We start from the raw sequence: 17,736 nt of genomic DNA, 5'->3' as shown, positions 1-17,736 counted from the left end.
CTCTTCAGTGTGGAAGTAAAACAGCACACGATGATGTGTGGTTACATGACAATTTTGAATGTTTGATAATTTTTTTTAATGTTGTTTTTCTTTTAATTTTTTTTTAAATTTTTATATTTTTTTCCACTTTTTTCCCTCTATTTTCTTCGTTTATTTTTCCTCCATTTTTCTCCATTTTTTTCCTCTTCCACAAATATTAATGGACAATTTTATATGAAATAATATTAATATTTTAATTAATAAGAGTTTGAGATCAATAGAACAATAAAAATATAAACACACAAAACCAAATAAAAAAATTCGATAGCCAAACAATTAGAAAAAGAATTAGACATTCAAAGGAACAAGAAAATCGAACCTTATATGTTATAATATTTCTTGTAAAAATAAAAATAATAATAAAATTGAATTACAGAGAAAAAACTAGAAAAAGAAGAAAATAGACAAAAGAAGACGAGATGAAATCGAGAAGAAAACAAAATCAAATCTAAAAAACTAATTTAAAATAAGCTCAAATCAACACAGCCCATTAGCTATCAACCGCACCAAATGATGTGGTTAATGCAATTGTAGGGGATCCAGATACATATATATTGCATACTAAAAAATTATGGCATGTCAAGTTTATAATCATCGATATAATTAACAATGTGAAAACTTGAAAATTGCTGACTAATCTCACATCTAAACTGCAGTAAAACCAAAAAGACTAAATATTAAAACGTACACGTTACGTAAATATAATTTCCTCATAAAAAATTAATATTTTGTTCCTTTTTGACAGATATTAAATTTGAATATACTTCGAGTTAGTATTAATTTAGTGTGATTATATGTCAATGTCCCAACCGATAATCAAGGATGAAGAAGCACGTGCTTTCATTAATTCGTGGAGCTGGATATATTAATCAGAAAGTTTTAATCTTTATAATGTATCACACGCAGTAGCGGAGCCAGGAATATGGGTCTACCCGACTATAATTTTAAACTTTAAAATCTTTTAACATTTTAAATTGATCTATCCGAACTAATATTATATTAATATAAAATTATACAAAATTTAGATATAAATTTTTTAAAAAAAAATTGAGCCAACCGGGCTTGTCCATCACTGTGGCTCCGCCACTGATCACTCGGTTGATTATTAAAAACAGATGGTCATGTGCATGCAATCTTTTTTTTTTTTTTTTTTTTACAGTGTTTGTATAAATAAATTTATTTTCGAGTAGTTTCTTTGTTTTTTTTATTTAGTTCTATAAATAAATCTATGAAAAAATTTTTGAAATTTGTTGTTTTTTCCTCATAGGTTTGTTTCTATGATTTGATCACTAAAAAAAGAGTAAGGTCTTTTTCTGTGAAGGACTCGTATAATTGTGAAGCCTATTTAGTTATTTCTATTAAAGTAAGTGTGATAGGTTTATTATTATTATTTTTTTTTTGGAATACTAAAAATTAGTGAGATCTGGCTATAAATGTCTCTTGCATACATAAACATTAAAGAGGATGACGACTACTATTGTATTATAGAGTTATCTCCATTGTTTTAAAACAAAAATGGCGTATAAAATTGCGAATTTCTTTATAATTAACTTGTTATCCTTGATTTCACCTTCCTCCATAGTCACAAGCTACACTTTAATGAGATATGTTATGTCCCCAATTTATTCTTATCTTTTTTATGACACAATATCCCACAACCACAATCTTTCGGTACACACCAGGTAAACTATCGAATTAATGCAAGAATTGCAAATTACGTTAGTCGTTAGTCGAGTGAACCATTATGGGGAAGCTTTGTGTGACAAATTTGTCCGAAAAAATATTATTAGGAAATTTTTTTTGCCATTTTAATGAAAATTTAAATTGAACCCCATAGGGTTTCATGCATAAGCAAAGAAAATTAGAAAAGTATCATGTAAGTTAATTGCAATCTCATTTTTTGGTGGGAAATATGTGGATTACTTTTCTGATTATGGAGACGTTATAATAATATTCCAAGCTTGATCTTGATTTTGAGTAAATCTACTGTGAGACGATTTCACGAATTTTTATCTGTGTGACGGACTAATTCTACCAATATTTACAATAAAAAATAAGACTTTTAACATAAAAATTAATACTTTTTCATTGATAATCAAAATAAAAAATTCAACTCACAAAATTGATATGTGAGATTAGCTCACAAGAATTTTTGTGCTTGATTTTTATACGCCATAATGGATTTGGTGAGGCAGTTGAATATTTAATCATCGGCACCAATAATTTTTATTTATATTGTAAAAATAAGTTGGATTTTCTGTATTATTGATGTGATTTGCCGGCTATTCTTTACATCGCTTTCCCCTCGAAAAATCGGGAGTCGTGTCAAAGGTCCCAAATGTGCATCAGACCTCACAAGTCATACAAGTGGGCACACGTAAGACAAATTCTTCTCTTGATAAATGTTTGCCGACGTCACATTTTTCCTACAAAAATTTCGAATAAAAAGTTGCCATTTTACAATAAAAGGAGTCAAATAAAAGTACACGTGACCTAAAAATATGCAACACGGGAAACAAACCACAGAAAAAGAATCTATCACATATACTAGTGTAAAATCCAATTTGAGAATTAAAAAAATAAAATTAAGCATATGAAAGGTAATATCTTTGTTTAACTTGAGAGGTAAAAGAAAGAATAGAAATTTGCCCTAACAGGACTATATATATATTAGATAATGGATCTATCACACCATTGGATACAAGTAAAACAATGCCCTAAAAGTGTCGAAATAAACCTCTAGATTCACATTCATCAATGATTAAGCACCACTAGATCTCATTTCATAATTGTTGTGATATTATCGAGCAATTCATTGTTCATATATTCTCTTATAAATTTATATTTAATATGGTAAATATTGCATAGACGAACACACTAAATTCCTATGTTTTCACAAAGTATCAATCCTAAATTTTCACAAAATATCAATCCAAAGGCCATCATAATATAATTGACTAAACATGCATGAATCGAAACAAGAAACAAATCTCGTGTTCGACAAAAATGTCGCCTCTCTGTATTTTCTCCTGTCGACTTGTTCGTAGTCGCCTCTAAGAAAAAGGAACATATGGTTTCTCCCTCGTGCTACAATAAGGAGGTGATCGAACATTGAATAATTTAAAAACAGACTCGCTATTGCATTATCTTCCTCGACTATTTGAATTTCTACACCCTCTGAAAAGAATCATGACCTGATTGTGCCCGATTCTTCAAGGATGGTAGTCTATTTCTTCTTCTTCGATTGGTTGGCCTGAGACCGTGTATATGCAGTTCCCTGGACATAAAAGGTAGTAAATGGTTGGAAACCACTTTTTCCAAATGAATCGAGCTTATGGGATGGATATACATAAGACCAGAGATAAAAGAGAAGGAAAAGATTGGGAGAATGTTTTTGCTGCGTTACAGACCTGCAACCATTCATCCATTGAGACGTCCGTTGTCTTAGTTCCAACTTCCACCTTTGGTGCCTTCTTGGTTTTCTAATTAATGAACACACATAGCACAAATAAAAGCATCAGATTCAGAGCGAGAGATGAAAAAAAAGTGCCCATCTATGATGGAAACTAGATTAAAGATGGAAGCAAACTAATATACTACTGCAATCTCAGCACCATCGACTTAAAGGCAGGAAACTATATCTGAAAGTGGCTAAGAAACTTGCTGGGGGTGACGTATGATTGGTAAACAGTCCCTAATCCACCCAGCATGAAAGTATTTGGGTCTACTAACAGTAACAGGTGGATAAGACGGATATATATCACACAAAACATGAAGATTTGATAAATGAGATGTCAAAAAGGTATAATCATTATTTTGAATTTATTTAATTAATAAATATGCGTTTTCTACTACAGTTTTGAAATAGTGAGGCATACGAGACGAAGTCCTTTAGCACAATTCGAGGCGCTTGGTTTTAAGTTGCATACGTCCTTGAGTAATTTTCCGGTATATATGATACACTCCGAAACTAGACGGTGAAGAGTACAAGTGCATATATGCTAATTACCTTTGAGAATTCTTGTATTTGACTACGTATCCAAAATCCTAGAAGACCAATAAGGGCGGCCCCCAGGCAAAACAAGAAAACTGACTCAACACTGAGCAGACCACCTGGCTCAGTAACTTCAATGGTCCCATTGTAGAAAGTACTCTGGTATGGGTGCTGGTCAATCTCGTAAACAATAGTTCCCATGAGAATGTATGCACCAGACTGCAGGACAACTGATATTATATTTTGCACGTAAAAATTGGGGTATTCAATGCTGCTAGAACTCTTGGAACAGTAAAATTCAACATGTCTACAAACTTGCCTGTAAGAACTTGCTAACGGCAAAAAGATAAGGGAAAGTTGCTTGAGCTGATGGAGGAACCGAAGCATTGTTAAAAGCCTAGTAGATAAAAAAAACACGCATCAGTAGCAAAATTCCAAATCATACTAGTCCGGAAGTGATACAGAAAGATAAGTATGCAATTTTTAATCCTGGATGCAAGATAAGTGCCGAATCTAACAAAGTTATCATCTAAGAGTCAAAACAAGTATCTGTACTATCTACTCCTCGCATCAGAGAGGAACCATAAAGACCTCATTTATGACTCATTGACACCGAATAAAAAGGAAAGATGTATTAGAGACAGGGTGTAGGCCCAACAAGTGTGCACTCAGAAAACTGAGTAAAAATCTTTTCTTGCCCTGTTATTTCAATCTTCAAGATCTGCTAGACCTGTTACGTGGTAGACACATTGCTGAACACAAGGAATGCTAAGGTTGTATGCCAACCTCATAACAAAAGTGCAACATTTGTTTATTTGATTGAATTATCAACCATCTTGTTACACAAGTCAAAAGTCACACAAGTGGTTTAATAAGCATCTCCAGATACAAAAATCCACTAGCACTAAAATTCCAATTAATAATGCACGGAGTACAGAAAATTCTCACAAATACGCTTCAAAACTGGTCAAGGTTCACTAAGGATGATACCGATTCTATTTATTAAGGGGTAATTTGCGTTCACCTCCCCTACACTTCATGTATTTGACAGTTCCCTCACTTGGCATGTTATAATTTTTAAACTTGATCAACGAGGTAGATACCAAATACATAAAGTATAGGGGAGGTTAATGCAAGTAATTTATTTATTAATTATTTTCTTGAAAAGATAAAAGTTATCGTTGGAGGCAACAAATTTAATAAATGCAACACAGTCTATTAAAACTGTAAAATTCATGATTACTACTATAACCACATCATTCGAAATGAATTCAACTCTTAACTGTCTCGCTTTTATCCCCATATCGATCCCAATACAAAAACTTATTTGAATCATTTAAAATATCTAACTAGTTGAACAAAAAACTTCCAAATGACAACACACCCATTCAAGGATTTTTTTTTAATAAAAAAAATATCATTAAAAAACACATAAAAATTCCCCTTTCAGATAAGTGTAGCAGAGAAGCATAAAAACATTGCAGAAAAGTAAACAAGATACCTGTGCAGAAAGATTTTGCAACAAGTAACTTGGATCATATGCGGGATGAACACTGGAGTGGATCGCAATAACATTAATACTTGAATCCCCTGCGAACACCAACCAAAATATTACAAGTAAATTAAGTCATCCATAATTTTTCAGCAAGAAGTACCAATTTCCAAAAGAATGAGCGTAGATCTATGCCATTTTGCCATTTTCAAATCCACGATCTTAGAAACAACATCAACAAAAAACTAGAGCTATATAATATCAAAATTAAAGACAACTCCAGAAGTTCAAAAAGAAAAAAACTTATGTTTCAACAAAATACAAAGAATTACCTTCATTTTTTATTCCAACTAAGAGTTCACTTTCCTCCCCTGCTGCAACCACTGAAAAATTAGAGAAAATAACTCAACACGTGCATAATTATAAGATGGGTGCAAAAGTTTCATCGTATCTCGGAGAATCATACTCAAACAACAAATACTAACATTTAGAGGGATTTTTGGGGAAAACACAAACTGTTTCCACCCCTGGAGCAGGACCAAAACTCCCACTACCGAAGTCTTGGGCATCCTCACCAATGATCCCAATATCTCCTTCCTCAGCCGATTCAACAACTTCTCCATCAGGGTCTGGCTCACATCTTGCGACTATCAATCAGTAAACACATTAATAAGAACAGATTTATGTCGAGCGTTGCCATGATTAAAAGGGGTTGTTCTCCTAAACGAAATATAACTAGAAGAAAGTTACCAAACTCAAGAAACTGATCGAAAGGAGCATAATGCACGCTTAACAGTAATAAACTCTCAGAAAGTAAAGAGGCCAATCACGATAGAACCTCATCGTGCGTAAAACAATGCTTAAAACAACACGACAGAGTTGAGCCGCAACACATATTCAATCAAAACAACAAAATCGAGCAATAAATGAGAAAAAAGCACCACAAAATCTCCGTAGTAATAGAAATTTAGCAAACAAATCTCAGATTGAAATTAATCCAGGCTTAGTATTCTCGATCTGATCTAATTCCACTCTCCACATATCCTAATGCAATCAAAAGCCTAAAAACAGCAAGATTCCGCTTAAAGATATATTTTTTTACATGCATGTCATCGAAACGGTCAAAGATAACAGCCCCAACCAATTCCGAATGTAACATAAAGGAAAAAAAATAGGGTTCACAACGCGAAACGGATCTGCATCCAAGATGCTTACCTTGTAAAATTGAAGGCGACATGAGAAGCAGACATAGAATCAGAAGAACCCTAATTGCCATTTCCCCTCGATTGCTTACCCCACGTAGAGAGAACAAGAAGACTTCGCCTGCTGATGGGCCGTGCACGTATGTGCGTGCAGCGAGCAGAGATGTAACTCTTTTAAGGCGTGGACTAAAGATCGAGGGTCAAAAAAGAGAAAAAAATTTTGTCGGGGTCAAATCCATGATTTACAAATTTATTTGGGCACATTGATAATAGTTTTAAAGGGACGCTGTGGGAATAAATGACACGTGGTATAAAGGTGACGCTCCATTGGTGGCAAATGTCAATTACTGATTGGGAGCATGAAGATTTTCCAGCGAATGTGAGTCAAATAGTGTGTGAATAAGGTTTGATAGAAGCCCTCTGGACCAAGGCCACAAAAGATTAACGACGGATTAATTAATTATAAAGAGTTAGTAAATGAAGGTACCAAGAAGGGATGAAGATTTTCTCCTAATCAATTGAGATCCGATATCCAATTTAAAGGAAAGAGGGTATGGAACCATGTTTGGACCCGATTATTTAAGAATTTTCGGGTTCGAAGATATAGATATTTATACGATGATTTCTAAAATAATAGGAACTCTAAGTTCGCAATTTTTTATATTTAACCTATATTTTTTACTTTAGAGTGTAAAAAATAAAATAATTACAAATCTGATTTTATAATGATAATAATAATAAGCAATTAAATATATGTGTTATTTTTCATAAACGTTGAGATTACTTGTGGATATTAACATATTTTTTTAAAACATTTAAGAAATAAAATAAGTTTTGTTGAATTAAGTGGGTATGAGTTAGATTAGTATTGATATGAGTGATCTCCAGAGTATTTCTTGTGCGTCGAGACTAGGTGGACTGTAAAAGAGCGACGTCAAATCTTAACGAGTAATGTTGTAAGGTGAACTGTATATTTAACCTTTCTTTCCACAACTCTATCTCAGCTTTCTATCGTCATAATTTAACCTTTCTTTCCACAAACAAGCTAAAATGAAGTGTGCTACTAAATGAAGGATGCTACATAATCGAATTATGACGATAGAAAGCTGAAATGAAGTGTGCTACTATTGGCTTGATATGCATTTCTAATAGATTTGAAAGGTGAACTGTGATCTCATTCATCTAAAGAAAATGGAAAAGGCAAAGAAAAATCTCAGAAATTGGTTCCTTTGCTGACATTCTTCTGCATATCATTAATTTGGCTGTAGGAGTTATTTGATGGTTTCCATATTTTGTCATACCATTTTAATTGGTTCCACTTTAGTTGTTTCATATGCTTATTTCAACCGGTTATTCTCGCCATTTCTTTGCATTAAATCCGAGATAGATATCATTTTTTTGGTGAACATTAATACAAAACACGATGACTTGGTGAGGTTCTCACATGTAAGCTAATTAAGATGATTCATACTTCAGGCTAAAATCGCGAAAAGGTCCACATTTGACATGTACTAAATTTGCTGTCACTTATAATGGTGAGAAGTGCCAATGACTTGTACCTCATCTGACACCAAAATCTGAAATTTGAGACGATGTCTCGAGTTCAAGACTCAATTGTAAAATCTTTCTTTTCCAACTAAAAAAAGAATAAAGATAGTGCTGTGACATGTGTATGTCTTATTTCTTTATGATTTAACCACTGTAGGGTCCCGAGTTTGCCACTATAATCAACTCCGTGGCTTCCAAGAAGGTTGCTGCATGATTTTTGAATCGCTTAGTCAAAACATATCTTTCGGACAACATCAAGATCCATTCCCCAATTTTGCTTCAAATATTTGAGTAAAATCGTATCTGATGAAATCGGTAGAGTTTCTTGGGCAAGAGAATCCATCGAGTGCAGTAAGCCTTTGGTCGGATCATATCGCGACGCTGTAACTTATATACCACACTTCTCCAATACAAGACAGATCATCATTGAAATGCATCATTTTTTTTTCAGATTAAGTGAATCTCGCAGGTTCTTCTATTTGTGAGTTTGAGACATTTTCTCTCACAATTTTTTTTGCCTATTTTGATATTCTGTATCTTTTTTATTCACTTTCTTTGGCTGAAATATCCTTCTTTTAAAGCAAAGCTAACTTCTTAAATTTCTGGTTTTCTTTGATTTTCTTTTCGCCCATACGAAATTCCCTACTCTATCTCAGCTTTCTATCGTCATAATTCGATTATGTATATTTCATTTTCCAATCTTCTTAAGCAAATAAATACCTTTAGGAGTAATTAAATAAAGTATTATTATCGTTAAAAATCATGTGTTCAATGTAGATATCCGTAGCTTATATAAATGGTACATCACGAGCTTGAATTCAATAATTTTTGGTATAAAATTCACCAAGAATTGTAATCTATATATATATATATATAAACCGTATGTCCATCTAGATCACGAGGTCGAATTTAATAATTTTTTTCTGATGGTTGAGAAAACATTGATTTAGATTTAAATATCGAGGCGTATATAGTGTTATATATATAATAATAATATTTGTTTTCCTACATAAAATATATGGCTATTGATTTAGATTCAAAAATTTTAAAGATTAATTAACATGAGCACGACGCTGCCAAACCACGTGATAATATTTCTCAACGCTCCAAAATCCAAATTCCTACAAAATGTTGACTTCAAATTTATGTTAGCTCAACTCTCTGATTCACGTTTGTGAGTCTTCTTACCAAATTGAAATCCCGAGAAAAAATATTTATTTGCACACATGTAATTAATTTATTTTATTTACTATATTATATTATTTTATATTATTGTCTAAGAAAGATAACACCGGAGCATGAAATAAATGGTTTGATTAAAAAGAACTACCATTTGCACTTACTTTTTTTAAAAAAAATTAATTTATACTCACAAATTTGAGTGACTCTTAATATTCGGAACATAAAGCATTATTTTAAAAACCTTATCTATTTGAGTATATATACTCGAAATTTTCAAATTTATTCATGTTTCTTCATAGCGATTTGTTTTAAGCTTTTAAGAAGATTCGATAAACAAAATTGATTTATATGACTTCAAATCTGAATAATTTAAACATATGAGATCTATAAAAACAAATAGCCAAATTAAAATTGGACTTTGGATATAGGGCAACACATGTTCTTAAAAAGTTATATATACTATATAATTTCAGAAAAAATCTTTTTAGAATTAAAATTTAATCCTTGGCTAAATAATTTTAATTTTTAGAATAAGAATAGGGGTAATTTTATTTGTGTCCTCATTTTCATAAATTTCATCCATTTTTTTTAAGAACTAATTTCATCCATTTTCAAGAAGCCATAAATTTCCTTATTTCACCTATATCAAATTTCCATTTTCAACAATTTTCCTCTCACCCTCGTCTTCTCATTTCCCTGTTGAAAAACCCAAAGGAAAACATACGTTACACTGCATATACTAATATGAGGGCTCCACGAAGACCGATCGAAGTTGTGTTGTCGTGGGTGCGGCGGCAGCCGCCCAAGGTGAAGGCTTTTCTTGCCGTTATCAGTGGTATGGCGACGCTCGTGCTCCTCCGCGCAATTGTACACGATCACGATAATCTTTTCGTCGCCGCGGAGGGGGTTCACTCGATTGGAATCTCTGTGCTTATTTACAAGCTTATGAAGGAGAAAACTTGCGCAGGTAATGGTTAGATTGTGTGTGTGTTGTTTTAGTTTACGTGTTTGCTAATGCTGGGGTTGCTGTTTTAGGGTTTCATTTTAATTGGTTGAGTGGAGGATGAGAAAGTTTGAAACTTTTGGGATTTTGGGGAGATCTTGTTTTGATTAAATTGGCAAAATTGGGAAATGTTCGAAGTGGCGCTACTTTAGTTTATAATAAGGTATTTCTCGTGTTGCGAAGATGTGATTTTCGCCATACTGTTTTCCTTTTGCTATGGAAAATATAATCTTGGGGTCTAGTTACGGGCTTATTTGCGCCATTCAAATGAAAGAAGGAAAAAACATTAATCCTGCCTAAAATTTTTGATTTTTTTCCTTTGTCCACTGTGTTCCAGAATTGGTTCTTTTTTGAGGGTCGAGATCAACCTTTAGTTCGACTTGAATTGTGAACTGTCTTTATAACTCCAATCAGTGTCCTTGATGTACTTTGTTATTTAATTTAAATTTTCACGCGCCTAACTTAAAGTTGTGCAGGATCTTTTATGGGGTGTAAGTATAATGTGCTGTAAGCTAATTGTGAAGTTGAAGGTAACAGAAACTAGACACTTGAGTTGAGAACCTCGAAACAAAACAAGTAATATTAATCCTTACAGATATTTTGATTGTCACTAAGAACATTTATAGCATGTGGCTCTGCTTTACAGTTTGGTTTTTTCTTTTGGTTTGTCAATGTGTTTCATTGCATTTCTTGGTGAGATATTTTGGTTGGATTTTTTGTGGTGCCGGATGCTGATACCCTCCAATTGTTTTTAAATTAAATATTGCAGGGATTTCACTCAAATCCCAGGAGCTGACAGCTATCTTTTTGGCTGTTAGATTGTATTGCAGTTTTGTTATGGAATATGACATACACACGTTGCTTGACATGGCTACACTAGCTACAACCTTGTGGGTTATTTACATGATTCGTCTGAAGCTAAGGTCAAGTTACATGGAGGATAAAGACAATTTTGCACTATATTATGTGGTGAGTCTTAATATGTACATGGGAATCATACTATCTCTGTCTTGAAAAAATGAGTGCATCACTTTCCATGCGTTGCAGTTGGTCCCTTGTGCTGTTTTAGCTCTATTGATACACCCATCTACATCACATCACTTAGTCAACCGGATTGCTTGGGCCTTCTGTGTTTACCTTGAAGCCATTTCCGTCTTACCTCAACTACGCGTCATGCAAAACACTAAGGTGGAGTTTTACTTGGAATTTCTGTGTTAGGTGCTAGCTAATTCCTGTTTATTTTGTAATTTTGGCTTTTCGATTCTTTGGCTACAGATTGTTGAACCATTTACAGCTCATTATGTATTTGCATTGGGTGTTGCGAGATTTCTGAGCTGTGCTCATTGGGTTCTCCAGGTTTGATACACCAACTTTATCATTATTTTTAAGCATTCTTTAGCTGGCTTGATGTAAAATGCGAATCATTGTAATAACCCATGATCTAATCCTACTCAAACATTTCACCATTACTCATAAATGTTACAAGGTACTAAATGGGGGTAAGAATGGCTTCATGGAGTTTTACGATATGGTCATTTTATTTTGTTAAGCATGTGGAAGTTGATGTTCAATATACCCTATCCGGCCATCTCTAAGAAATCTGGCTATCGGGCATATAATAATCTTGTAATTTATGTGGAAATTAAATTATATTCATATGACCTGTTCCTACTGCAGTATTCTGTTAATGCATTGTTGGAAGAATTTGAAAGCCCAATGGTATTTGAAATTACAAATCTACTTTTGGCACCAAACATTATATTAACCATTAGAGAGGAATAATTCCTCGTGCTATCCTACGTGGTACAACTATGGAGATTTGACATTTAGACTGCTACACTGTAGATGATTTTGAGTTGCACGGTTGCCCCATTCTATAGTTTCTGGTACAATCACTCGGTCTTAAATTTATAATTTTTTGCAATTGCCAGGTGTTGGACAGCCGTGGTCATCTTCTCGTGGCATTGGGCCATGGACTATGGCCATCAATGGTTCTTTTATCAGAAATAGTTCAAACGTTCATCCTGGCCGACTTTTGTTATTATTACATTAAAAGGTCTGCATCCTAGGGCGTATAGCTATCTTGTGTTATTCATTCTATTCTATCTCACCAACCTTGCTATGTTAACCTGCAGTGTCTTTGGAGGGCAGCTCGTGCTGCGCCTTCCTTCTGGAGTGGTGTAACCAATCTCGTGCACTGACATGCGACAAGGCTCGCTCCACTCCTTCAGCACAAAAATCTGGTGAAATGAAATGCTAATAACTTAGGCAGATTCGTTATTTATATCAAGCAGTTGGTTTGCTGTATACCCAATTGACTGAACTGACTCAGCTGTAATTTGGTTTACAATATGGTTTGGCTGTGTAAGCATTTGAATCAATGATCATGATACTTAGGTTGGACGGATGATGTTTCAGTTCATCAAGAATTACATTTTGTCTCTGGATCTCATGAACACTTTTATTTTCTAAATGACTAAATTTAAAAATATTTCATGTTCGCCGTTAATTTTATAATTAAAAATAATGGCAAGATCTAATTTTGTTATATTCAAAGAGTTTTAAGATCAGAAGAGTTTTGGTGAAAGTATTAAGAACTAGAAGCATTATGATAAAGATAAGGGATTTTGACATATTTTATTATTATTATTATTAGATATAAATGTAATTAAATTATTTTTGACAAAATTGATTTACCCTCTATGCTTACTTTTCACCCAGTCCAAATCATAATTTTTTAGTCTCTAAATATTTTAATCACGACTTTTAGAAGTATCACAAAATAAGATTTACCTTGAATTGTAATCATAAGGTTAAAGAGGAGTAATAGATCAGACTTGTTACATGGTTCTGGAATGGTAATATAATCATTATCACTTTAATATACAGTAGTTGAAACATTTATAATGTTTTAATTTACAAAAGATAACATAAATACAAATTTGACAGAAAAGTCATGTTCTTGTTAAGCCAACATTTCACTTCTCAATTTTCATCTTATTCAGTTCCTGTAATCTTGTATCTGAAATTTACGATAAATAGAAAAAAATAGATGTTAAGTTTTGGGGACTTATTGAGCAAATAAACCGGGCTTACATTTATGAGCTAAATAGATGGCTTCCACCAAACACTATACTTCTGGTGACTTTAAGGACGATCGATCGACGGAGCCATTGTAAAATAAAAAAATATTTTGAATAGTTTTATTTTGAAATCGAAGTGAAAATCATTTAAGAAGTAGGATTGATTAGGTTGCAAATAGTTACTTTAAAACAAATTTTCTGAAATTTATTTGTTATTTTTCTCTTTTTCTATTATTTTTCACTAATTTTTATCATTTTTCAAACTCACTATTTTTTCCCTAAAAACCCATGTATTTAAGAGGAATTTTTGTGATGAAATGCATCATGTGAGGCCTAATTATAGGAAAAATTGGTGAGATAAGTTATCTATGTAATGACACTTGTTGATGCCCAAAACTTGATAGGTGTTATGCTCATAATTTGACAAGTTTTGGCCTATCTTTATGAAATATTTTTTTCCTAATAAATTAAATTTTTAATTTTTTCATTAATTAATATAATATTTAGACATTGCATTGACTTTTACATCTGCATATTTTATTTATTAATAATCTAATACATATGTAGTATACTTTTATTTAGTTAATACATATGTAGTATACTTTTATTTAGTTATTTAGATTACTTTTAGATCTTTTACTAAATAATTTCCTTAAATTACTTTTAGGAAATATATTATATATTTATAAATTATATTTTAAAATCTAATATTTAATTTATTTACTTTTATATATTATTTTTATTTAAGTTATATTATTTTAGAAGTCTATTTACGTGTTTGTAGTATTCAATTTTAAATTTATTTGTAGAATAAATTCATTTTCATAATTAAATTATTATTATTATTTGAAATCATTTTTATTTATTTAATTATAATTATTTTATGCATTACGTAGATTAATGTGTATGACAAATTATCTATATATGTCATATCTTTTACTAGATTAAATTATTTTATTTATTTATTAATCTACTTATTATTATTGTCCAAATCCATTAATTTAATTTTGATTAATTAAACACCTCAAAATTTTTAGTGTCTTGCATACCATGCCGCCTATTAACGCAAATAAGAATTGCTGCTCCAACAATTTACCAAATCATCAAAACATGTTTTTCAAAAATTTCGTCTCTTTTAAGGTCTGCAAATGCATGGCACCATAGTTGTCCTAAAAGACTCGAAAGTTCTTCTTTTTTTTTTTTTTTATATAACAACAAATACTGTGTCCACCAAGAAACGCACTATGTCTCGATTTATCATTATTACTACTTTTTTTGGAATTTTTTTTAAAAGTTTTAATAAATATAGGAGATTTACATAAAGAGAAAAGCTGTGAAGCAGAAAAGGAAGTTGGTTCGGTTCGCATGCAGAATAAGAATGGAGGGTTTTGTTTAAGTGAAGGGGACAAAAGACACTTCTCATTATATTACTAATTTATTCTTTGCATCTTTGGCTTCAATTGAGTGATTCTTATCCTCTTTTTTTTTTTTTTTTTTTTTTTTTTTTTTTTTTNTTATACTGCCACAAAAATTTGGGTTGGAATGGAAACACTTGCTATATTTTGTACAAAGAAAACTTAAAAATTTTGAAAATATTTTCTAAACCCATCCCTCTCGTAATTTGCATATATATATATAAGAGGCATGCAGGAAAGATTGTAATTTGTTCTTTTCTTCTGTCTTTTGATTATTTTTTTTGCCCCATAATTTATTGTTAAAAATGATTGTATTTTTTATTTGAGTCGGTAGGCTACATTATTGTAGATGCATGCACGTACTTTCCTGAGCCATCGGCCTGTTCTTTCATTATTGATCGATCCATTTTTCCTTTATAAATAGTCCCCTTAATGACACTTTCAAAACATAAATAAATAAAAATAAACTCGATCTCTATTAATTTCTTGAAATATTCATATAGAATCATACAAAAAATGGCTGGTTTCAGAGTTCTTATTGCTTCAATCTTGCTCACTCTGCTTGTTTTGCATCAACTCCAAGCATTTCAAGTCAATCAACCGGTGATTATTACATAAACACGTCTCTTCAATTTCAGTTACTGACGACAGAAAAAAAAAAGAAAATGACAACTTACCCTTCAACAATTCAATTCCGTGGATCCTTGAATAGCTTTTTACCTGTTTTTTTTAATCCAACGCTTGTAAATTTCAGGCTTAGTCACTAGAGAAATCCATTCTAGCTTTCTAGGCATTTCCCACATGTTCACAAGTTATTTAATACAAACCCTGAAACTGAACCTATTTGGAAATTCATTAACGCGAAGTATGAGTTAGACTATATGGATGAAAAGTTAGGCGACGTGCATTTTGATGATTAATCGCGGTCCCTGTCTCTTCAAACAAGGGACAAGGGAATTCAGGCTTCGCATGGTTTCTTTTTCCTACTTATCATCAAAAACTTAGGCTTCCATATTTGCTAAGGAGCAGCAGAGTACTCAACGATAATCATATATACCTAACAGCAGAAATACGATATGACAGCTTGAGGCCCTCTGTGCCACATGCCATGTTATCTTGAGTACGATGTTTTAACGAATATCTTACATGAGTTTTCCTCTTTTCAATCTGTTATCGGCCTTGTAAGCCGATTCCTCGTGTTATGTTCCTCAAAACTCATCAAACACCATAAATCAACTCTCCTCTTCACCACTCGGTCAAGATTCCTATATATACTTCATTTTTTGGCCATATACAACAAGTCACAAGTGTTCAAGAAGCTTATTAGCTTTCTACCAAGGTCTATTATCTCTTTCTTTGTTCTTCATCCATCCACACTTCAAAACAACGACGTCCATTCGTCAAATGCTGAGATGGTCTTCATTCAAAGATAGAGGATTAACTTCAATGCAGGGAAGTGACGTCCCAAAGGGTCATTTTGTCGTCTGTGTTGGGGAGAGTTCCGAAAAGAAGATATTTGTTGTTCCAATACCATACTTGAATGAACCTTTGTTTCAAGATTTACTAAGTTGAGCTGAAGACGAATTCGGGTTCAACCATCCAACTGGTGGCCTCACCATTCCCTGCAATGAGGATCAATTCACCAATCTCACCTCTTGCTTGGCCAGATCATACTAGATATATTCTAGGAAAAAAATTTTTTTTTAAAAAATCTTTTGTCCTTTTCAATACACAGAGTAGTTAGTCTTGTCAAGATTGTAAATCAACGAAACTATCACATTTTCATAAAATGCTATCAAACATACAAAGCCTCATAGTTTTCCCTTCGTTACTCCGTCGAAAGTTTTCAAAAGTTTAACAGCAGTGACTTTGATTTTCACCTCGCCATTTTTCTTTTCCATAAACAAGTCTTACAACCAAAAATATTAGATTCAAATAGTTCAGAACAGCAACATATATAGTTGGAGCAATCTTCTATCATTACCTACATGAACACCATACAGTAACTTAGTCCTATTACATTCCGGATACCATAATCTAAAGCATCCGTTGAATCTCTCAGCTGAAATCATAGAATGCATTGATAAGATATAATGGACCTCTGCACCACACCATATGCCATATTATCTTATATACGCTGTAGAACCGAAAAATCGTGCATGGGGTTTTCTTGTTTTTGATCTGCTATCGACCATTTACGACATTCCACGAGGTTCCTCATGTGCTATGTTCCTCAAACTTCTCCACCTCATTAAAGATCTCTAACTAATATGGCATTGAAATGTTCACATCTATACATACATACACTTATATGGCCTAACACAAGAAGTGATCTTCAAGAGATGCATCTTTCGCTTGCTTCTATAGAACTTTTAGCAGATTCTTCCTTGTTATTCATCGATACCACTTCAAAATAGACATGGAAATTTGTCAAATGCTGAGACGGTCTTAGCTCGAAGCGAATGAAACGAATTCGACCTAAACGAATCGTTTCAGGGGTACACGAGATTTCCATACATCTTACAGCATTTGGACCCTTTTACACTTGTTGTATGTGCTAACAAAAAAATAAATTGAATAATCTCTTTTTAATAATTCTTCGTGAACCAAGAGCAACGGTAAACAATAGATGGTAGAGTAAAAAATGTTTTCGAATTAGCAAGAGCAACGGTAAACAATAGATGGTAGAGTAAAAAATGTTGTCCTTCGAGTATATTTTATTTGCCAATCAGCGAAAGACACGTAACCTATACAGGGTAATATATTCTCCATTGCACT

General features: G+C 32.7%; 2 protein-coding genes across 2 annotated transcripts; one reads left to right on the top strand and one right to left on the bottom strand.

Moving 5' to 3' along the window:
• Positions 1-2,964: 2,964 nt before the first annotated feature.
• Positions 2,965-6,891, bottom strand: LOC140986847 (translocon-associated protein subunit alpha-like). Its single transcript, XM_073455215.1, has 8 exons — positions 6,741-6,891; positions 6,011-6,172; positions 5,858-5,908; positions 5,535-5,623; positions 4,353-4,430; positions 4,049-4,252; positions 3,450-3,521; positions 2,965-3,316 (listed from the first exon to the last, which is right to left on the bottom strand). The coding sequence occupies exons 1-8, from the start codon at positions 6,799-6,801 to the stop codon at positions 3,266-3,268; spliced, it is 768 nt and encodes a 255-aa protein (XP_073311316.1). The 5' UTR covers positions 6,802-6,891; the 3' UTR covers positions 2,965-3,265.
• A 3,193-nt stretch (positions 6,892-10,084) lies between these two features.
• LOC140986845 (uncharacterized) lies at positions 10,085-12,903 on the top strand. The gene is made up of 6 exons (XM_073455214.1): positions 10,085-10,424; positions 11,230-11,429; positions 11,508-11,648; positions 11,736-11,816; positions 12,392-12,516; positions 12,596-12,903. The coding sequence occupies exons 1-6, from the start codon at positions 10,202-10,204 to the stop codon at positions 12,642-12,644; spliced, it is 819 nt and encodes a 272-aa protein (XP_073311315.1). The 5' UTR covers positions 10,085-10,201; the 3' UTR covers positions 12,645-12,903.
• The last annotated feature ends 4,833 nt before the right edge of the window (positions 12,904-17,736 follow it).

The sequence above is a fragment of the Primulina huaijiensis genome, chromosome 10 (genome assembly GCF_012295235.1).
Source record: "Primulina huaijiensis isolate GDHJ02 chromosome 10, ASM1229523v2, whole genome shotgun sequence".
In the NCBI taxonomy this organism is placed as follows: Eukaryota; Viridiplantae; Streptophyta; class Magnoliopsida; order Lamiales; family Gesneriaceae; genus Primulina; species Primulina huaijiensis.
This window is presented reverse-complemented; position numbering and strand designations above follow the sequence as displayed.